The sequence below is a fragment of the Phalacrocorax aristotelis genome, chromosome 1, assembly GCF_949628215.1.
Source record: "Phalacrocorax aristotelis chromosome 1, bGulAri2.1, whole genome shotgun sequence".
NCBI classification, from domain to species: Eukaryota; Metazoa; Chordata; class Aves; order Suliformes; family Phalacrocoracidae; genus Phalacrocorax; species Phalacrocorax aristotelis.
The window spans coordinates 215,202,910-215,225,526 of NC_134276.1; the positions used below are offsets into that span (position 1 = coordinate 215,202,910).

Consider the following 22,617-nt stretch of genomic DNA (forward strand, 5'->3'; position numbering starts at 1 on the left):
AAATTTTGCTGACATTAAACTCTGACTTGGGGCTGGCGAGGAAGAGAATTAAAATTAATATTGTGGCGTTCAACTGTGTACTAATACCACCAGTTGATAGCTGAGCAGTTTGAACAATTTACTGAGTTGGTTTCTCTTTCCCTTTCAAATGACAGATCAGAATTTTTTTATAGTGAATACTGTGTTTCTGTACTTTTTGGAGTGCAGTCCAGAGTACCAGTACAGACTGGAAACTTGCAAACTCACTTTTGTTTTGAATGGCTCTCTAAAATCTGGTCAAAAACATATTGCCGCACAGAATTCTGCACAGGTACCAGAGGATTTTTCAAGTATGTGTCTGTGGTAAGTGTAAGAATACAGATTTCTGTAAGCACAGGTCAGAGAAGTTTAGGCCCTCTGCTGTTTTCTCAACCATTTGAAAGAAAAATAACCTGCCTCTTATGGACTTTCCACTTGGCAAACTTGAAAGAAGCAATAAACTTGTTATTCTTGGCTTGTGGCTTGCCATTTGACTGTTCTGAGTTTAGTAATGTGCTGGTACCTGGATGGTTTCTCTTACAGTCTGTCTTCTGTTCCTGTTTGTTTAAAAAAGAAAAAAAAAAAAAAAAGTGAAGTTATGATCTAATGGGTTTTAGATGTGGAGACGGTTGATTCTTTAACACTAAACTTGAAAAATGAGTTGCTGTTTTAATGTTCTGAAGCTATAGCTTGATCAGGCAAGCCTACAGTAGTCAACTACGTAAAATCTGCCTGGTCACACTCAAGCTGAAACTCTGTGTTGGATCCAGGTTTGTGGTCTCATATACATGATGAAAAAGTCTTTAAAATTGCATTTGTAGGAGGCTTCTCAGAGTAGCGAAGCTGTGAGCACTTAATGGTTTGGCTCTTGAAACTGAGAAATCATGAATGCAAGAATCAAGCAGATTAAGAATCCAGTCAGGGATTCTCAAGTTTTTATTGAGTTTAAGAATAATAAGTTGTTCTGCATAATTGTTCCCTGTGAATCTTTGCAGAGATGAAGGTAAGATACTTACCAAATAAAGACTCGTGGACCTGATAGTTAAGGCATGGTTTTAAATTTAGAAGACACATATCTATTATTCTTCGATTCATTCGTGTTTTTGTTACTGGTCACAGTTGGCTAGCATACTTTCTTGAGTTTGATAAAGACGTACTTGTTTTTTCTGTTCTAGAAAAATCGCTGCTTATATGTATTTGGTGGCCAGAGATCGAAGACTTATTTGAATGACTTCTTCAGTTACGATGTAGACAGCGATCATGTGGATATCATATCAGACGGCACTAAGAAAGATTCAGGGATGGGTAAGAGTATAACTACATATTAATTTCTTCCTGTTAGTACAAATGAGAAATACATTAAGTAGGTGACAGGCCAGCTTCAGTGTCCTGTGGTATCAGGTTAGCATCCTTAACTAGCCCTACGTACCCAAGTAAACTCCACAGTATATAGGTTAAACTTATGCCAGCTCTGTTCTTCCTGTCATTCGACGCTCACCATCTTCAGCCCAATACAAATAATTGATGCATGAAACCACACAGGCCTTCAAAAGAAAAAAAAAAAAATATCAGTAAAATAAGACCTAAAAGATGTCTCCTCTGAAAGTCCAGCAAAGAGGAAAAAAAACAAAAGGCCGAAAAAATAATGTACATTAAACCAGGAAAGGAGAATTAGTTTTATTTCCTACTTTTTGTTGGTTTGAGATGCAGAAAGGAGACAGGTAAGATGCTCAGAGACAGAACTGGAGTAGAGGGACAGAGGTTAGTTTGCCTGGCAGGACCTACCCAGAAAATGAGACCTGTTGTCCTGTTATTCTTGTAGTAAATTATCAGGGAAGGGCAGAAAAAAAAGGCAGGAGGAGGGAGCAAGGCCTCGGTCCCGTTTGGCTCAGACCACTGGAGCAATATACTCTGGGCGTAGTGCTGTATACCAGAAACCTTTAAAAGCATCCAAAAGGCATTGTAATGCATCCATAAAGACCTGATTTTATACCTCTTCTCAGATGACATAAGAATGTTCTTTTTTTCCAAAAAGGACTTCTGCATGTATAAGCACATCATTTTCCTGTGTTGCAAATACCCTGCCTGCTCAGAAGTGGAGATGTGTTGCAGCGTGTACTGCTATAGGAGAGAAGCTATGAATATTTCTCATATTGTGTGTATGTAGTCCCAGTCTTGTTTTCTCTTCTTCCAGTCACCAAACTCCCAGTAAGCTAATTTATCTTGAATTTAGGCTGCCCTCCTTATTTTGACCAGGCTTAATTTTTAGCAAGTAATTTTGCTGAACTTTGCAAGTGAGTTATTGACGGTTATGAGTTACTGTTTTCTCATTAATTTAGTTATGCCAGCGAGGGAGAAGGGAACCCAAGCTCTTATTCCCCAGAGTCATTTATTTACTTGAGTGCTTCCAAGAAAGAACCACCTTGTATTGTTGACAGTCTGCTCTATTAAGGTGCCCGCGTTGTTGCCTGATGGTGCTGTAAACACACTCATGCACCAGTGGTTGTCCTGAGAGCTTTTAAAGAATTGATTTTTTTTTTCCCATGAAATTGTTAGCATTCTGCTGTTTTGAGTTTTTAAAAAACTACACTTCTTTGTGGCCAGAAGCTTTAAAATGTGTGGCTTTAGGCTGACACCTGTGTTTACTTCAGATTTAAAGATACCGAGCTTGCATTATGGCTGGAAAAGACATTGAGGTCTGCTTCTCGGGAATACATTAACTGCAAGGTTCAGTTAAGCAAATGAGACTACAATATTTAGTCATCCTCCCCTTTCCCACAGGCCCTGAAGTGGTGAATAGTAGACTTTGTAAGAAAATGACTCATTAGAAATAATTCACGAGTAGATTTTCAGTTTACTGTTCTCCTGTGTGTAGAAAGTAAACAGATTTGAACATTTCCCTCGCTTTTGGAAGAAAAAGCTAGGATTATTTGCATTTTAACAGGAAGAGAGCAAAATGCTTGTTACCTTCAGACAGCAAATGCTGACAGCACTATTTCCACCCAAAAAAGCAAGTCTTTATCATATTCTTGTTAGGTAGCGATGCTCCATTTTGATCTGTATGAACAAAGTGATTCCCTGCCTGGTAGCTGTGAAGTTTTAGGCTGCTCAGTGTGATGAGTCAAGTTGAGGATGCCTGACCTGAATGTTCTTATAAAGTCCCATGATTACATTTTGTTCCTGGCTCGCATGTGGCATTCAGTTCTATTCTTAGTTGAGCTATTTTGATTTTTACCCTTTCTAAAAGAACTTAATTGTGCATTTGTTTAAAATTTCCATTAGAGTAGTGCGAAGATTTTTAAAGAAGTCGTAAAACGGGTAGTTAAGGCTTATCAGTAATACGGAGTTGTTGCAGTGCTAGAAAACTGTGGTAACAATACGTTCGTTTTGCTGCTCTCATCTTCTGGATGAGATATTTATGCTGTTTAGTGTTTCTTTGCTCTTAGTTGTGCTTTTGATTTTGATCCTGGAACCAGTTCCTTGCAGAGGCGATGTGTTCGATAGAATATTGGGTGATAAATATCACTTAAATTTTCTCAATTTGGAGTAAAGGACAATAACTGTAGCAAGTTTAGATGCGCCTTTTTTCACTCCTGGGAAAAGATCAGGCTTGATCAAGGTACAGTTTCTAAAAGATGGGTTTGCACACAGCTTTGCCCACTCTAAGTGTCTCCTGACTTCATCTGCTTTAAACATGGGGAAGCCTTGCGGCTCTTCAGGTCTGGCAAATGCCACTGGCCAGTGAACGTGGCTCCTTTCTCCAGCTCACTGCATCAAAAAGCCTGGTGCTTTCTCTTTGCTGCCAAAGGGGGGCACTACGCTGAAGGTAGGCCATTAGGGATGGATGATGGAAAACAAAGATATTTGTCCAAAGATAACTTCTTGCTCCCCACAGTTAGTTCAGCTGGAGAATGGACAAAATGGGACTGAGGAGAAGAGAATGTGACGGCGATAACAAGTTGGATTGAAGAAAGGCAGCAGTGGTACAAATCTGAGGAAGGGGTAGTACAGTTGAATGGAGCTTGTGGTTGGAGGAGAGGCAGAAATGTGTATGTTGACGGACATACCCTTTTAGAGCAGTTGTATGCTTCGAATTACTTTTTTAAAAAGAACAACAACAACAAAAAAAACACCCCAAACCCAACTTGCATACACCAGACTGTATCTCTGAAGCATACATGTTCTCTAGAGATGCCACCAGTATCAGATGTCTTCAGAAGGCTGTACTGACAGCTTGCCTGGCTTGCTTAGCACACAATCCATGACTAATGGGCAGGCATTTCAGGTCTGAGGGAGCTAATGGGAGCACTTGTGGTCAAGGTTCTTGTGATAATCCTTTTTGACCCTGACTCAGGTGGTGTGTCAGAGGTGTTGCTCAGAGGGAGAATTTCCTTCTGCAAGAGAATCAAGATCATCTTACATCCCTTGGCATCGAGTAACTTCCAAAGTCAAATGAGAGCAAGCTTTAAACGTTCTTGTGGTGACTTTTAATGATGTTGTTCTTATGGGGAAACTGTAAATACTTTTTTAGCTACCGCTGAGGTTCCCGTGTCTGTTGCTGGGCAGGTGCTGGTTCTGGGTGCAGAGCTGTGCACCTGCAGGACGGGAGGTTTCATGGATAAGTACCACGGACAGAGGCGACGCAGCCCAGTCCAGGAAATCCTGCTTTAAACCAAGATGATGTCAGAAAAACAGTAATCAAAATAAAAAGCACAGCTGGCCCAACGTGGCCAGGATCCAGCTCAGACAAGCAGTCTGAATATCCCATTTTGATCATCTGATTGTGACACCTGACATGTTTTGCCCTTGTTCCGTTTAAGGTCGACCTTGCAGGTGGCCATGTCTCTCACCATGGAAGCACTTTGTTTTGTGGGTGACCTTAAGTGCTCTTCATCTTTACTTTCTCCTACTGTGAAGGTGAGGAGGAGAGCAGGCAGTCACCAAATCCTAAGGATGCTTTACAGAGATGTCATAGCAGCAGAATTCCATTCAGATATATTAACTGACCTGTTCTTTCCAAAATCTTGTTTGGAAATCTTGTTGCTTGGGAGAGAACTGAGCATCGGACATAGCGTCGTTGCATTTCCAACGTGACAACCAAACTGGTCAAATGGTCTCCTTCGTTGCTCCTTGGCTGACAGCCAAACACAGTCTCATCATGAAAAATCCAAGAGGATAATCATTATCTTGCTGTGTCAACAGCTGGCCTGCACACTATTGCTATCACTCATCAAGGTTTGCCCCATTAAAGTTCAGGGGGAGGTGCTGCTTCAGTTTTATATGGATTACAAATAGTGTTATGGGGTAACTGGCTGACGTTTTTTAAAATTAATCCATCAGGGAGGAGCCAGGTCATAGTGAACACCAATATCCGTGTGATGGAGCTTTCTCCTGTTTTTTAATCACGAGGCGTCACAAGGAGGGAGGATACTTGCAAGTCACTTGAAGTGGGATTAGTGGTAACGTGTTCTGAGGGTTTCAGAATTTAGGTGGCACTAAAAGGTTGTCAGTGAACTTGCTTCCCTTAATTATCCTTCATGAATCCTTCAGAAGTGCTTTGCAGGCTGCAAGTTTCATCATTGTTTTGCCAGTGCATATTTTGAAGCATGTTTAAACACATGCTATAGTATCCCCTCAAATGAGAGAGATGAGATTTTATTTCTGAACTCCTGTCTAGTACAATGAGAACCACATCTCTGAACTCTTGATTTCCTGCTTTGCAAACTCTGCCTCTGCGTAAAAGCTGTGTTTTCTTGCTTAGATACTGGCAGCTGCCAACATCGCGCTTTGAACAACTGTAGCTGTTTGCGCATACAAGCCAGAAAATATTCGGCTTGCTGAAGCAATCACTACGATCAAATAAAGGCCTGTAAGTAGGTGCTGTGGTAGTGGGAACATACCTGTTTCACGATTAGGTGTCAGTTATGTAGAAAAGCTTTTCCCACGTGTTATATTTAAATGGAAATTATGTTGTTACACAGCATCTTATCAAAGCTTTCTCAGGAATTACTATTTGTTTATGTAACTGGCTGCTAACTCAAGGCCTGTGTGGCTGAATGCTGTTTTCAAATAGGGAGGCCATGAGCTTTTCATTTTTGCTATATAAAAATAAATGAAAATATGAAGCTCTGCAGAGAGGATTCAGGCCTCTTATCTTCAGTTAGTTACTGCCCTTCTACACTAGACTGGTTAATGAGATGATGGGGGGAAAAAACCCAGTGGCACAAGAAACGCATTCACCATCTACCAGCCTTTTGGGGATTGTATTGTGTTCAGTAATGTCTCTGTACCGCTTTTCCTCTTCAATCAGTAATGTATTGTCATAGGAGGTGTTGTGGTTTAACGCGTTGGCAACCAAGCACCACACAGCCCCTTGGCCAGTTGCTCTGCTTACATTGCTGTAACCACTAGATCCACATTGCTTGGATCTAGTACGTCCGTGAGTCAGGACAGAGATAAAGCACTGGCCACTTTTCTCCTTCAGCAATGCCTAAAGCCAGCTGGATGGCCTTCTTTTCTGCAGATTGGCTCCATTCACCTTCTCCTTCAGCAGTTCCTACAACGTGTTGTACAGGACTCCATACAGCAGCCTTCCATCTCTGATGCTTTCCTATGATACGACAGGATCCATCAGAGATCAGGGCATATTGCTTCTCATTTTCTTGTAGTTTATTATACAGTGGGACCTCTTCAGCACGTGTTAGCTCCTCCTCTGGCGATATTTTGAAATCTTTGCCTTCTGGCCAGTTCATGCTCACTTCCAAGGTCCCTGGGTGACTGGGGTTTCCTGTTTGAGCTTGTTCTGTGATCAGCGTGACCTTCTTACTCCGCATAGCATCAGTTGCGTGATGCATAGAGGGGACCCTCCCTTTGCCGAGTCAGTATCGCATAGCCGTAGGCCAGTGCCACGTTCAAAATGACCAGGGCCAAGTCCTCAGGTGCTGCTTTATGTCCTTCGAGCTGGCTGCTCACCGCTGACCGGAACGATTGCCGGGCCTGAGGGGCACTCCGAACGGCGTGAAATCGGTGAGATCTGCTCCAAAGCTGAGTTACGTCTACGTTTATGTGAAGAAGCGGAAGAGCGAGGGAACTTCCACGGAGCCATTCTTACTACTTTATGCACCCCTTGGATCTAGAACGTTGCAAATAATAGTTCTGGTAGTGCACTGGTATTACCGTGTCTGATTCTCACCCCTTGTTGTTTATGACTTTTTTGCTCTGAGTCTTAATATTAAAAAAAATATATCCTAAGCAATCAGTGACTGTCACAGGTTCAGTTTTGTCTCCCATGGAGAACTAAATTTCCTTCCCAACATACGTTTTGTTAGCTAAGTATCACAAGTGCTTTTCGTAAGTTTACAGCCCGTGTCCCTCTAATATGCTGACAGCAATCGTTTGAATTATATCCAGCATTTACTGCAGGTCGGCTGCACTTGCAGACTGTGAAGCTCTCTTACCCCCTAGTGGAAGTGTTTGTCAGTCATGAGGATTTTATGTAGCCCTTTTGCTCTGCCAAGGATCAGACTTCCTTGGTAAACATATTTTTTGACGTTTCTGTGTGTTTAAAATACCGCATCATCTCCCTCTTCTGTGTAGTAGCTTGCCTTTCTACTTATTGTCAGGGGCTTGTTTACCAAATTGGTGTTGTCTTGCGGGGTTTTAAAAATCATATTACATCTAACTTTCTAGTTTGGTCTTCCTCTGGAAAAGACTAGATGTCAAGTTGTCTAGCCTAAGGCACTACTTAAATATGGTTTCTACACAGTTGCTTAGATAAGTCAAAGAAGTTATGTAAGTAGCTCCTCATCTTAGGCCCCTCTTAAATGTAGGGGTATATATTTTTGGATATATTGTTTTTCTAGGCATCCTGCATTTCAGGCAATCTCAAGAAGAGGTTGATGTGCAACTGAGGGAAGCCTGAAATTACTTGAATTTGGTTTTGATTGCATTTGCTGTAGATAAATCCTATTCTTACTATGAAGAGTAAAACACAGAGACATTGAACTTTGGCAGCTTCTCCCTCCCTTGTTATTTAAATAGTAATTTCAGCTTCAGGAAATCGAGCATCATCTAGATACAAAACCCACGTATTTAACAACATTTCAGGAGGAGGGATGGGACTTCCACAGACAAGTTTCATACGTTCTCTGTATCAGTGGTAATATAGCAACCATATTCATCATGATTATAATAATTTTCATTTCAATGAGCCTGAGGTATTAATGCTTTGAAGATTTGCATGCCTTTTTTTTTTTTTTTCTAAAATCCCGGCATGGTCTCGAATGTTCAAAGCAGGAGATAGGGTTGCAGAGACATTTTCCATGTACATTAGCATTGCTGATGAAATTTAGGTGGCTCTCCTGCCAGAAATGTCTGAAACGTACCTTGAATTTAATCCTTTTGGGTCAATGATTCAGTCCCTGACTATGCAAGCAAGCACATTACATGATACTTTTCAAAAATTAATGTTTAGTCTATAATTGTCTTTTTGTTCTCAATTTCCTTATTGGGTGACTTTCACAGTACTCATTAGTCTTATTTAAAAACTTCCTTGTGGTTTGCAGCTAAGACAAGGTATGTAGTTGTTGTTGTGCCAGCATTGTTCTCTGCTTTTTTTTCCCCTCTGCTTTGCCACCCATTTGCTTAAAAACTGGATTAATCTTCATTTGGACCCTTGTGGCAAAATTGGAGGTCAAAATAGGCAGGTTTATGCTGATGAGGACTCCGAAGGCCATGCCTCCTGCTTTTCCATAAACCCATAAGCAAGGATTTTGTTGACAGGGCTCTGAGAATTGAATTATTTGAATATATTTCAGTTTCTACTTAAGTCTATGTAAGAATGAAGCTTTTTTTTTTTTTGAAGGAATATTTGGGTTTTTTGGCTTTGCTGAACCTTTCGGTAAGGGCTTCAACTGTAGAAAACGGAATGCTGCTCAGAATTTTTAAATTGACGTTTATTACTTTCCTGACCTACCAAATGAGAAGACTGAAGTGGGAGACTAAAACCTATTACGGAATGCGCTTGCAAACTACCATTTTGTGTGTTCTTAAACAGCAATATTAAATGGTTTATTAGTGTAGAGCTTGTTTTCTAGGCCGTGTGTGCAGTTCATAGTTAATTGCAGGGAAGAATTTACAAAATACAAGAGTTCTGAGAATTTTTCATGCCAAAATCTTGATTGAAGGCCAGGAACCTTTACCAGCCTTTGTAAACTGACCCAGAAAGAGAAATGAGACAAACAGGATCTGTAAACAAAGATCACGTGCTCTTCACAAATACATTTTGGAAGGTTGGTTGCCTAGGGAAACAGGAAATGGGGAATTATACAACAAACAAAAAGGACTGCCAAACAAATTTGCTGACCTTTTTTCGGGGAATTATGATGAAAACTGCTGGAATCGTCAGTATTTCACCATATTTCTAAATCTGAAGGTGGAACAGAAGAATAGCTTGGTAATTATACCGCAACTATTTAGAAAATACAACAAACTTCCTTGACATCTTTGTCCTAAAGGAAGCAATGCAAGGTTGTGAGCTGTGTAATCTTCAGTTCATCTTGAATTTTTTGGAGTTTCACAGCTTTTGCAATTAAGCTTTCTGGAACCGGTGCTTCCTTTTACGGATGAGATAACAAAATCACTCCATTTGTATATACAAGAATCATCTAGCTCTATCCTGATGCAGTTGAATCCTCATTTCTGACCCGGTAGTCTCCCAGACAGCTCTGCCCGTGCCTTTACCTAGGAAATGGTGGCTCTCGGAATGGTTTTTTGTGCTTTCCAGGAGTCACAAATAGGAAGGGAAGAAGAGAATTTGCATTGGACTTGTCCTTAGCAGGAATGGAGTCGGCCTCTGGGTGATGTTTCTTCTCCCCCTCCATCTCACTCTGCTTTGGAGGGCCTGTGCAAGAAGGAAATTGTTTGCTTGCTGACTTCTGCACGCCTCCTGTTTCGAGATGTGCTGCTTCAGTTTTAGGTCGTGGTAAATAACAAGATCGCTGTGGAGGCCAGCTCATAGAAAATAGCATCTCGGGATCACTCAGTCGCAAGTTTTGGTTTTATATGAAAGACTAAGAAGTGAAAGTAATTAAAAGGAAGAAACCAGGCAAACTAGGTAATGATAAGGATAAAGGTAAGGAACTAGGTAAACTTAAGATGCTTTTAATCCCAGAATGCTGACAAGGTAGCTTTGTGAAACCTCATTCTTGTACCACGGATATTAGAACATCTGTGGAATTGCAGGGGGAGGGAAATGCAGTTGTCTGATGCTTGGATCCCTTCTTGTAGCCTCTGTTGTTTTCAGGGTGTAACAATTTATTTTTTTTTGCCAGTTCCAATGACAGGTTTCACTCAGAGGGCTACCATTGATCCAGAACTGAATGAAATCCACGTCTTGTCAGGGCTCAGTAAAGACAAGGAGAAGCGGGAAGAGAATGTAAGGAATTCCTTCTGGATTTATGACATTGTGAGGAACAGCTGGTAAGTCGATGAAAGGGGTGCTGCTTCTAACATCTAGACTGACTTTCTTTAGGAAGCAATCCTGCACTGATCCTGGCTTCCGGCTTTAACCTTGTACAATTGTGGAATGGTAATGTTGAAGACAACCGAGATCCCTTGAGGCACCTCTTTTTCCCTTAGTCTTTAGAGGCATCATGTCAATAAGCCAAATGAGGGAGAGAAATCATGTGAACTTCTTTATTGGAGGCAGGTGGAGGGAATGAGGGGAAGTAAGGCATTATAAGAAGCTTTTCCTGTAGGAAATGTTCAAGGCCAGGATTCATCATCAGCGCAGCAAATTCAGTCAAATATAAGCTGTCAATAGCCATGTACATGGTACTAGTTATTTAGAAACTAAGGAAACTGGCCTGCTGTATGAACGGGGTGGGAGAAGTCTTCGTGCTAGGTCTATCGGCTCTTTCCAGGCTGCATGCAGTGGTTCTCCGGGTAGTTGCTAGGGCCAGTATTCTGAGAAAACATCTCCTCGTCTATTTGCCGTATGGTATTTGGTAGTTGGTTGCCACTGCCCCTTTCCAGAGCTGGCAGCGTTTTTGTGTTCAAGGCCTCTTCTAATGTGGGGCCAATCGCTGTGAAGGGTGTGAATGTTGGTTTTAAACGGGGTTTCAGGTCAAAAAAACAGCTTAAGTCTGCTTGGAGATCAGTGATTGAAACGCTAGCTTTGCTGAAGTTTCTGGCCTTATAGCTCCACTGTGTCCAAGATGGTATTCTCCATAATTAAAAATCACTTCATGCTGACAATTCTGCTAGGAAATAATGCTGCCTCTAAAGGTACCTCCAAAGCTTTTTGATGTAAAATTTTCTAGAATTTTTTCCTGTTTGGCTTGTGTGTGAGGACTATGTTCAGCCAAGATGACCTTCTCTGATTGTTGGATGGGTTTTTTTTTTTTGGTAGAGCTAGGAAAGGGGATGGAAGAATAGAGGAGAATATATAGAGAAGAAAACCCTTGGTGTTATGTGCCAAGCAGTACAGATTGATATCATTTGTACCTTATAACCTTTCGGTAACTTTTTCTACTTCCTATCAATACCAATAATCATTACTTACTGCCTTGTATTTCAGGTCTTGCGTCTATAAGAATGACCAAGCAGCAAAAGAGAATCCAGGTAAAAGCCTTCAGGAAGAGGAGCCTTGCCCAAGGTTTGCTCATCAACTGGTGTATGATGAGTTGCACAAGGTATGAGGGCCCAGATACACATGTGGCGATTTTTTCAGTCTTGCTGCTCTTCTGGTCTAGTTGCTCCTTCAAAGATGGAACAACAAATACAGCTTTTTGTATAGTTTTAATGTTTGGGTTAATGTGGTGGGTAACTTTCATTTAACTTGTCATGTTTTGAAGTAAGGTGCTAAGCTGCTACTTATGTCAATATGAAGTAGACACGATAGCTCCTAGGTGAAATAAAAATGCACACAATGGGATATACTAAAGCTCTATGAAGTTGTCAAGCGGCCAGCTCCCAGCCCTTCTCATACTTGAGAACACTCGAAGCTTCGTTCATTATCTTCAGGGACTTAATCTCACAGCCTGTTAGTGTCTAAATGGTCATAGAGAGTTACACATTCTCCTAGAAATGTTGGTGTTTGAATGAACTAATCACTGCTAAGAATCTGCTCTAACAGAGGTGCCTTAGTTTGCCCTGCATGCCAGGAGCAACTGTAATTCTTTAGCACTGTCTGACTTTAATGGGCTCATTCATGCTTAAATGTACTTAAAATTGTTTGTGGTGTATGACTGCTCAGTAAACTTAGGGCTTTATGCATGTTAACCAATAAACCACAAACCCATGGATTAGGTTACCATAACTTCATTAACTTATGAATTTTAATTACTGTGACACACTTAACCTTTCACGGATATTTTGCAATTAAAGTAAACTCTTCCGAATTTTTTTTTAGTCTGAAAGAGTCTGAACTGAAAAAGACAAATATACTTTAGTCTTATAATTCCATGGAATGTTTATCAAATTTGAGAAACGTAACTAGTTTGGGGATAAGGGGGATTTTAAGGAGGAATAGATGTCACGTCTGTATGGAGAACTTGTATGGTTTGTCGTCTTCATGGACATTAATGCTGGACAGTAAATACAGTTCTGCCTTTAATGGCTTACATCTAAGTATAAGGTACCACGAGACTGAGGCTAGTATTTTATAAGTTACTCTGAAGGTTGCTAAATCATGGCAGTTGCCCAGCTTTATCTGAAGAGCTGTTTGATGTACTTGTTTTGAAGAGTCGTATTTTTAGAAGCCTCTGTTCAAATGACCTTTCTAAACCCCTCTGATATAAATAAGAAGAGCCTACATCAGTGGGATGCAGAATACATTGTTTTGAGGGATTATTTTTAAAGCTGTGGAGAGAGGTAGCCTGTTGGATTTCTTGAACGTCAGTATTTGAAGACCCTTTGACACATTTAATATCAACAGCAGTCTGAAATGCCAAATGTTGTGAAGGAAAAAAAAGTGAAGAAACAAACAGTCCTTTTTTGAGATTTGCCTCTCTAAGTCTAGCCTTGCATTTCAAAGGTGGTTTATCCTGAAATTATTAGAACGGCTGTTAAAGACCACTTCATTTGAGCTACCTTGAACAAAAAAATACAGAATTTTGCATACAGGTATATTTAGAATTTCCATGATGGGCACCTCAGGATTGCTAGAACCTCTTTTGAAGACAATCACAGTGATGATTGAGACTTCTGATTCTAAATAAGATTGGTGTTTTCTTGCTCAGTTCTTCTTAGGGTTACAGTTTTGCCTTTTTGTTTTACTCACTGTTCAGTTAGCTCTTTCCTTTGTGCCCAGGTAGTGTGTTAGGTGTCTTGCAGCCAGGCTGCTGTATTAAGGTGAGACAAATCTGTTTCCAGAGACTGTGGAAATATTTTTCTCTGCAAGTGAGAATAAGACTCTGTAGGGTTTATGGGCCATGTGGGAACACAGGCCTGTTGGTCATCTCCCAGGCTGGGCAGGGCTTGTTGTCACTTCGGGCACCTTTAAGACTTCCCTCTCACTTTGCCAGCGGCCGTTGTCTTTGGGGAAGGTAATGGTCTTTGCTTGGTCAAGGAAAAGGCTGCTCGTGTGAACCGTGGTGCTTTAGTGGTGCAACTTTGCCAACAGTACTGTGACTGGGGCCAGAGCATTAGGCTACAAAGTCCCTTTTTTCTGAGTCTTCTTTATAAGCATAAATGTTTCCTCTTCAAAGAAAATGTGTGATTGCTGGAGTAATTTCACAATTATATGGGTATAACCTGCTCATCCCCAAATCAGAGAAGGGCTTAATACAGGTGCTTTAATTTCACCTCTCTCATGACAACAAGAATTTGGAGTCTTTGGGGACAAGGTTGGAGAAGAGGCTGGTGATCCATCAGTTTGAGGATTGTTTGCATCAAGTATTTTGAACAGGGCAACAAGAGTTGGCTCAGATCCTGCTTTTCTGCTTATATCTTGCGTACTTAAGGATTTGCCGTGCTCATAGGTTTTTCCTAAGGAAAGAGGTAGCACGTTTTGTGGATGTTTGCTTATAAACACCTCAGGAATCTGCTAGAGGAAGGTTCTAACAGTGCAGCGTTTTTTATGATCTTAAAACGTAAGCTCTTCGAGAGAACTTTCTTCATCTCCTAGGGGACGAAGTAAGGCTAATAAGAAGATGGAGCAGCTTGCTAAAAGGCAGTTTGCTCCCTCCAGAATAAATCTCTCCAAAGATGCTGACATAGTAAATAGTCTTTGTTTAACAGATGTACACAAACAATCGAGTATTTATTTGCCTCTCATTTGTTTAGGTTCATTACTTATTTGGAGGGAATCCTGGGAAGTCCTGCTCTCCAAAGATGAGATTAGATGATTTCTGGTCACTGAAGCTCTGTCGACCTTCAAAGGAATACCTGCTAAGACACTGCAAATACCTCATAAGAAAGCACAGGTATAGAAATGAAAGACGTTTTTGCAATTTTCTTTCCTGAAGAGTCTTTTCCCTTTTTTTACTTTAAGTTGCTTGAATATCTTGTAAACTGTTTTTGGAAATGTCACACTTGGTTATATGATGGTCTGCAGGTTCCTTGATTATTTTTAATTTTTAAGAAATTTAATAACGAAAAGCAGTGGGGCAGGGCTAAACTACAAAATTAACTTCATTCTGGTTTTACTATATTATTCTAAAACTAGAAAAATCCGGCTATCGTGTGGGGAGTCCTGGGGAATTTTTAGATTCCCTTTTCACTCTGCTCCTCATCAACATGTGTTTTGGTGCTGTCACCTCCCAAGGAAATGGAGTATGTTTCTGAAAGAGTATGCTAGGAGATAGTAACAGCTCGCAAGGGTGCTAATGAAGTCTGGGGGCTGGATTCCTTTGCACATCTGAGACTCAACCGTGGTGAGGTCATCAGAGTTTCTCGTTCAGAATCACTGGAAAGATCTCACTTCTGCAGAATTCAGCTACGCTGTGATGCTCTTGCGCTCTGGATGTTTCAGAGCTGCTTTATGTTTGCTATTTAGGGCAACAGCTTTTCAAAATCAAGCTTATGGTGTTGCCTTAGGCAAGAAATTGCAGTGGTGAGACTGTCTTTCAAGACCCAGCAAATTATTTGAAGCCAATGAATAACTCTTTCTGCACTCTTGGTGAGAATACTTTGTTATCAGGTTCTGTCAGGAGTTGGAGGTCATTTTTAACTTGATGCTATTTTACTTCTGAGGCAGCAAGCAAATTGCTATGCTCAACTCACAGTCACTGTGGCTGGATGAGGCCTTTTGCAGATTAGCCATGCAATAGATATGAATACCTCCAAGAACAAATAAAGGTCTCGCCCAGTAATCTGGGAGGCTTATTAAAGCCCCGTGTGGTTGTATGCAAATGCAGCTGTACAGCCTCCAGAGACAGCTCCGAATTACTTGGTTTTGCTTGCTTAAATTGCACTCAAAGGAAATGTTGCTGCATACAGTCTGGCAGAAGTTTGGGGTTTATGCACCATGCCCCCATTTACTGAGGTCCATTCTAAGGAGCTGAACGTGACCAGCCAGGGACTGCTCTGATGGGTGCTTTGCTGGAGTTCATGTGCCTCTCAGGCTGGAGCTGAACCGCTGTGGAGTCACTTGGCTGCCCTTTATCAACTCTGGGTACCAGAACAGGTACTTGCCTTGCATACACAGCAAATCCGCTGCATCAGCTGGAGTCCTGTTTGGCCTGTTAACTTGTTTAGTACCGGTCACCCACATCAGAGCCAAGCTGGCCAAGCATGGAAGAGCAAGGTGTCGATGGTGCCACTTATTTAAGGTACTTCAGCTCTCCAGACTGTGGCAATATCATCTAAGAAAACCTATGTGAATGTTTGGAAAAAATCATGTACGCAGCATCTTGGTAATTAAACATCAGGTAACAGACACAGTCTTTGTGCTCCACGCACTGGCTCAACAACTTGCATTGCTAGACAATATCAAAACTTGGGCTACAGATGTCCACTAGTCCACTACAGTATAAAGAGCCAAGCAGGTGACCCAAATGAAACATTACAATATGGTTATTCAGCGTGACTTCTTTCAGTTGACAAACTATACGCTGTTAAAGGTAACTGGAATATATTATCAATAAAATACCTTGTGTTTCTGTAAGGCAGTTGATACAAGGTAGTTTAAGTAACTGAGAACATGGTTTTTAGGGTCGTCATCTCTGGAATCCAGAGTTATCTGAGCTGTTTTCATGGGGAGGCTTAATACTGCGTATTGGTGATTCAGAGGATGACAGTGTGTGATACTGCCCTCAGTGGATAGGTTATAGGGGGTGAAGCCAGATAATTTTGAACCTCATCCTTTCCAAGCTTATGCACCCAGCTCCGTGCTGCAGGGAAGTAGCTCTGCTCACTGAGGATGCTGAGCCCAGAATAATTTTCTGAGCGCTGTATTAACTTGTTTGGGGAATTCACTGAAGTTAGTTTCTGTTCATTACAAGAAAATAAGAAAAAAAATGGTGGTGGTGCGCAGGGTTTTACATACGTGTGTTCTTTCCAAAGGTGGGATATTAAGGCACGGTATTCATTGAATCCAGGGGTTTATACCCCTATCACCCCTGTTTCTGTTGTCTGGCAGAAGCAGGGAACATTCTCCATCCCTGTACTTCCCGTTACGCTTCTGCCCAGTCAGGAATGTAAATATTCCTGGGACTGGAGTGTTCAAGGCTTGCGTGTATCTGAACTGTGCTCCTCAGGTGAGGTGCTACTCATACCTTACTTGATTTGTGGAAAACAAACCGTACTAAATGCTTTATATTTATGTATTAAGAAATTGCTGTACATCTGCTTTTGAACATTTTAAATAAGAGCATAATACTTTGCCCTCGTAACTCCTGTACACCCCCAAAAAACCTTCCTCTATGTTTCAGTGAAAACGTGTGCTCCAGCAAATATGTGGCCGAGCTGCCATTAACATTGTTTTATTTGGAAATATTTAGCTGGAAGTTCCATTTGAGAGGTTTTGCTCTTTGTAGAAATAGTAGTACTTAGTTCTGAAGGAAATGGTTGCATTTGTGTTGTCTGTCTCTTCTTTGTAGGTTTGAAGAAAAAGCTCAGACTGACCCTCTTAGTGCACTGAAATACCTGCAGAACGATTTGTATGTAACTGTGGATCACTCGGACCCCGAGGAAACAAAAGAGGTAGTGATGAACAGTCTTTGTCTTAAAGAAATGTAACTGTGTTCTCATGCGGAAGCTTTAAGCCTCTTAAACCTTATTTTTATTCAGTCTGAAAAAGCTCTACAGGTGCATGACACACTGCTGTATCATACATTTCTCCGCACTAAAGATCATTCTGCTTTAGAAACAGTCATTTTACAACTGCAGTTCCAGATAAAATCGCTTTTGTACTTGTAACAGTGAAGACCAGGCCTTTGTTTTGTTTTAATTCCAACGTACTGGTGTGTATTTTGGGAGCTTTAATTGAAATGTAAACTCTCTGAAATGTCACGAGTCTGTAGTTGGTTGTGTGGTAGAAAGCGAAGAGAAACTCTTATTCACGCTGCTTTTTGGCGTGTCAATATTAAACCGCTCTCGGGGAGGGAAAGAGGTTTTTCGCTAGATGATAAGTATTTCTGGAAGTAGATTGTATATATGCATCGCTCGCTAACCTTAAACTCTTATTTCCACTGCCTTTTGAATATCATCCAGTTAGGCATGTTCTTCTATTTGTTCCAGGAATTTGTTCCCATTTCCTGTTTTGATTCCAGTGCCGCAGTACGTGTCACTTCACAGAAAGGACTAAAGAAATAGTGAAAAGTGTCAGAGAAGGTGGTTGATTTCGACTCTGCCGTTAATTTCCTTATGGAACTTGGGGCAGCCAGCTGGATGTACAAGCGTTCAGCTCCTGACGGGTAGATGAGGAAGAGGAGACCATGGTTCTCACTCTCTTCTTGCGTTAATGGCTTTGGAAGTGATTTGACAGCTCCTTTTATAAAACTGCAGAGGGAGAATGGGTGCTGTTATTCCATGCTGAGTGTCTGGATTAAATCACTTAATCTGTTGGTTCTTAACTCATTACTTCATCTAAAGGCAAGCTCATTATACAGGCACTAAAAGCTTTATGTGAGGGAATATCCTTCTTGCATATGCACAGTATAGAATTGTAGGGTTAGCAAAATTAAGAAAAAATATTTACTAATACCGGGTTCTTGGAGCTGTCAATATTTGTCATAAATTCTGCATAGCCTTCTTATAAGCATCTGGTCCAGTAAAACATTTAAGTGCTGTGCCTGTAAGTTCTCTATTAGAAGGCTTGTCACTGAAATTGCCCCATATAAAGTACTTTCGCATCTTTTCTAGCAGTTTTTAATATAGGAAAGACAAATAACAGATAATCCTGCTTTTCTTCAGCTGGAAAAGGAGATATCTCCCATGCTTCAAGGGGGCTCAGCCCAGTTACACCCCATCTTACTAGTGTGGGAGCACTTTCCTCCTCCTAACTGAACCTGTAGCATAGAACAACCGTCCTGAGGCTCTCTTCCCCCTTCCGCCTTCCCACCCACCATAAGACTGTTCTCTGATCTCCCTTTTTCTCCACGTCATACCTGTGCGGTGGTAGCCCCATCATGCCTCTGAAGGCCATGTCTGACTCTGGCAAGTTACTCCTAAAGAGATCTTGCATCTCGTGGCTGGATCTGCCTTTTTATTGAACAGAAGACATTTGTGGTGTGATCAGCAAGCTCTTCTAGTTCTTGCTGCCTCCTATCACCAGCAGACCAAAGGGACTGCCGTAAAGGCTGCACGTTGTGCACATCTGGCATAGGAAATCACTTAATATTCCTCACTTGATATTCCCAGTTCAGTGTGTAGCATTTAACTTGTCCACCTTGTAGGAATGAAGAATTTACCTGACTGCATGGACTCTTCTGACTTTTTGGGGAGAAGTAGCAGCTTTACCATACAAGGTAGAAATAGAATAAAATGGTTTTAAAAAACCCAGCCCTTTTCACAGAGCGTACTAATGTTCTGCAGGTTAATGATCTGGTGTATGAGCTTAAGTAGGCTCAGTCCAGCCGAGTGAAAGTATTGCAGGCCTAATGCCTGATTGGAACAAAACTCAGTAGCTTCTGTCCGTCGTGCCGGTCCGTCGGATCAACACATACCGTTCAGCAAGAATTAAAGCTTTGGGTTCCGGTGGTCTCCTAAAATCACTGAACAATTTCTGGGAGGCGTTTTTGTTTGTGGGTTGGGTTTGGGGGGATTTTTGAGATTTTTGTGGGGTTTTTTTTGTTTGTTTGGTTTGGTTTTTTGTTTTCAAATTGTGCTGGTCAAAGAGTTTTAACTTCCAAGCTTTTTACACTGAAACAGATCTGCCGGCTATATGGCACAGAGCCAGCTACTGCGCTGGTACTGACTGGGTGTATTTCCAGTTGACGTCAATTTACCTTCTGGTTATCACATTGAGTTGGCTTTTTGCTCTGGCATTACATCTTCAAATAGCTCTTGTGCTTTCCAAAGGACTGACGCAGGCTTTTTGGATTCCATATCAAATTTCAGCCGCCGGTTTGACTGTGTATTTCAGCCCCGACACCTACATATTCTTTTATTTGCAGTTGAGATCATCTTAATTAATATTAAAGGCTATATATCTGATCAGTTTGCTCTCTGCTGGTTACAGCCATTGAACGTTGTAAGGCTTCTTAGTGTGGCAAATCTTAAAGGAACTGGTTTTCCCTGTTGTTTTCCCTCTCTCCAGGGCAACTGTTAAATTTGGGAAGGACCAAGCTGAACAGGTTTATCACCAACTCTGCTTAGAGACTAGTCTATATGGTTTCATGTTTTATGGATTGAGATATGGGTAGTGTTATAATATTACAAGCAGAATTTCACTTCGAGGTGAGGCTTACTTGCTCTATAATAGAATTACTTCGAACTTTGTTAGGCAAGTCTCTTCAGCTGTTTTGAGTTGGATGCCAAAGAAAATAAACAGGCTGTTCTCGAAACTTACATTGTCGTTAGTAACCAATTTTGTTTAAAGTAGCATGAATGATTGACAGCAGGAACATACCTCCAGATTTTCATTCCTTTGTTGTGAATTTTAGGGATGTTAATAGGATTATAGTTTTATTTCCCTTTTTTATTATTCTAAAGTGAAGTAGATGCCTGCAAACTATCGCACGGGTGCTTGTTTTAGTAGCCACAGGCTATGTGCCAGCTCCATCTCTGCTGTTGACCACAAATGCAGATCCAGTTCTCTTTAACTGTGATTCTGCCTGAAACCACTTAACCCTCTTCAGTCAGTTCAGTATTTTCAGATCAGTGAATTATTTTTTTTACGGTCTGTCGATTAAGAGCTCTGACGCTGTATGTAAAGTAAGGTACACAGATCCCCAGAGCACATGAAAGCTTGTCCGTGTATTCTAGTACATGGAGAGATGAAAGTTGTATAGAAGACTGGCATTTGTGTAAAAATCTCTGGTGACATGGGCGTTACATGTCATATACCCACAGATGGGCATTTGGTGGTAGTTCAGAAGTAGAGGCGGTGTTAACTAGCAGTGTTCCCCAGGGGTCTGTGCTGGGTCCAGTCATAGTCAATATACTCATCAATGACCTGGATGAAGGGACAGAGAGTAACCTGAGCAAGTGCTGATGATACCAAGCTGGGAGGAGCGGCTGATGCACCAGAAGGCTGTGCTGCCATCCAGCGAGGCCTGGCCAGGCTGGAGAGCTGGGCCCAGGGGAACCTCATGGGATTCAACAAGAGCAAGTGCAGGGTCCTTCCCATGGGGAGGAACAACCCCCCACACCAGCACAGGCTGGGGGGGACCTGCTGGAGAGCGGCTCTGCTGAGAGGGTCCTGGGGGTGCTGGGGGGCAGCGAGGTGACCCTGAGCCAGCACCGGGCCCTTGGGGCCAAGGAGGCCAACGGTGTCCTGGGGTGCATGGAAAGGAGTGTGGCCAGCAGGGCGAGGGAGGTTCTCCTCCCCCTCTGCTCTGCCCCAGTGAGGCCACACCTGCAGGGCTACGGCCAGTTCTGGGCCCCCCAGTTCAAGAAGGGCAGGGAACTGCTGGAGCAAGGCCAGCGCAGAGCTGCCAAGGGGATCAGGGGCTGGAGCATCTCCCTTGGGAGGAAAGGCTGAGAGACCTGGGCTTGTTCAGCCTGGAGAAGAGAAGGCTGAGGGGGGATCTCATCAATGCCTGTAAATATCTGAAGGGTGGGTGTCAGGAGGATGGGGCCGGGCTCTTTTCAGTGGTGCCCAACGCCAGGCCAAGGGGCAACGGGCACAAGCTGGAACACGGGAAGTTCCAGCTGAACATGAGGACAAACCCCTTCCCTGTGTGGGTGCCACAGCAGGGGCACAGGCTGCCCAGAGAGGCTGTGGGGTCCCTTCCCTGGAGACATTCACCCCCCGCCTGGACGCGGCCCTGTGCCCCTGCTCTGGGTGTGCCTGCTCCAACAGGGGGTGGGACGGGGTGAGCTCCAGAGGTCTCTTCCAACCCCCACCAGTCTGAGTTTCTGAGGTTTTTAAAGGTAAAAGGGTGGTCAAAATAGAAAATCAAGAACAATTCCAGGTTTTGTCCTTACATTAAGGAAGAAACAGGTGCTATTAAAGCACAAAAGCATCAGAAGATCAGATACAAGGCTAAAGGAGTTGTTCTTTGAACATTGGAGCAATCATACCCAGAACTTTGCAGCTGCTTAGTGGGCTATAGAAGAGATCAAGATGACACAAAAAATGACCAGTGCTGCCCAAGTAAAGGAGAGTAAGATGATTTTATACGTTGAGATTGAGACTCAACTACTGGTGAAGCTCAATCCCATGATTGCTGTAAAAGAGATACAAAATGCAAGTAAAACTTGCAGTATGTTTTTCCTGGAGCGTGATAGGAGAAAGAGCAAGGACCTGGAGGCCAATTTGCGGTCTGACTAGCTTGTAGACTGATACTGGAGGTCCCTGTTCAACGCTGCTTCATACTTTCCATTCTTAAGACCTTGTCTTTAATAAATTTGCCAGATAAAGCTAGCAGGGCCCAAAAGTATTGTTTGAGTCTGCATTAGACTGATGTTTCTGGGAAAATTGAAGCCCAAATGGGAAAAATAGTTCTAGGAAGGAGCTAAGAAAAGCATGCTTCTCTTCTTCATGTCCTGCTGTGATTCTTTGTAAAGCCTCAGAGTCTGACTGCTGCAGGAGCAGGGGCTTTGGAGCCAAGGAGCCTTTAGAAAAACAGTGTTCAGCCTTCCTAACTTCAGCTAGCGACGGCTCCGTCCTCAAAGAATTTGAGCCTCTCATTGCTTCTTTGAGCCTACGCTACGAGGCACCATCCCAAAAGAACAGGTCAAAGCTGAGAAACTGTTTTACGCTGTGCTCAGAGCACTTGCTGTACAGCTATTACGGAGGAGGGATCATGTCTGATTCATACAACCTGCCGGGTACCCCAAACAGGAGTTACTCATTCACCCTCGGCGCTAACCGTTGCGTTTGTGCAAATGGCAGAGGCGTGTGGGAAATACACCAAAACTCGCAAGGGTTGCCACACAGCAGAATTGCTTTTTTGCTTGAAGTAGAAACCCAGATAAAATACACGCAGCTGATAAAAGAACAATTCTTTTGGAAACACGAAGGCCATAAGTTGGAAAATGCCAGAATTA

At 42.2% G+C, this 22,617-nt stretch overlaps 1 protein-coding gene across 4 annotated transcripts in view; it reads left to right on the plus strand.

Moving 5' to 3' along the window:
- The window catches only part of MKLN1 (muskelin 1), a 99,592-nt gene that overhangs the window by 71,204 nt on the left and 5,771 nt on the right, over nucleotides 1–22,617 (plus strand). For all 4 annotated transcript variants that reach the window (XM_075081675.1, XM_075081677.1, XM_075081676.1 and 1 more), the window contains 5 exons: nucleotides 1,194–1,323; nucleotides 10,350–10,497; nucleotides 11,597–11,711; nucleotides 14,305–14,444; nucleotides 17,061–17,163. In XM_075081675.1, coding sequence (XP_074937776.1) covers nucleotides 1,194–1,323; nucleotides 10,350–10,497; nucleotides 11,597–11,711; nucleotides 14,305–14,444; nucleotides 17,061–17,163 — 636 coding nt within the window. The remainder of the gene's footprint in view (nucleotides 1–1,193; nucleotides 1,324–10,349; nucleotides 10,498–11,596; nucleotides 11,712–14,304; nucleotides 14,445–17,060; nucleotides 17,164–22,617) is intronic.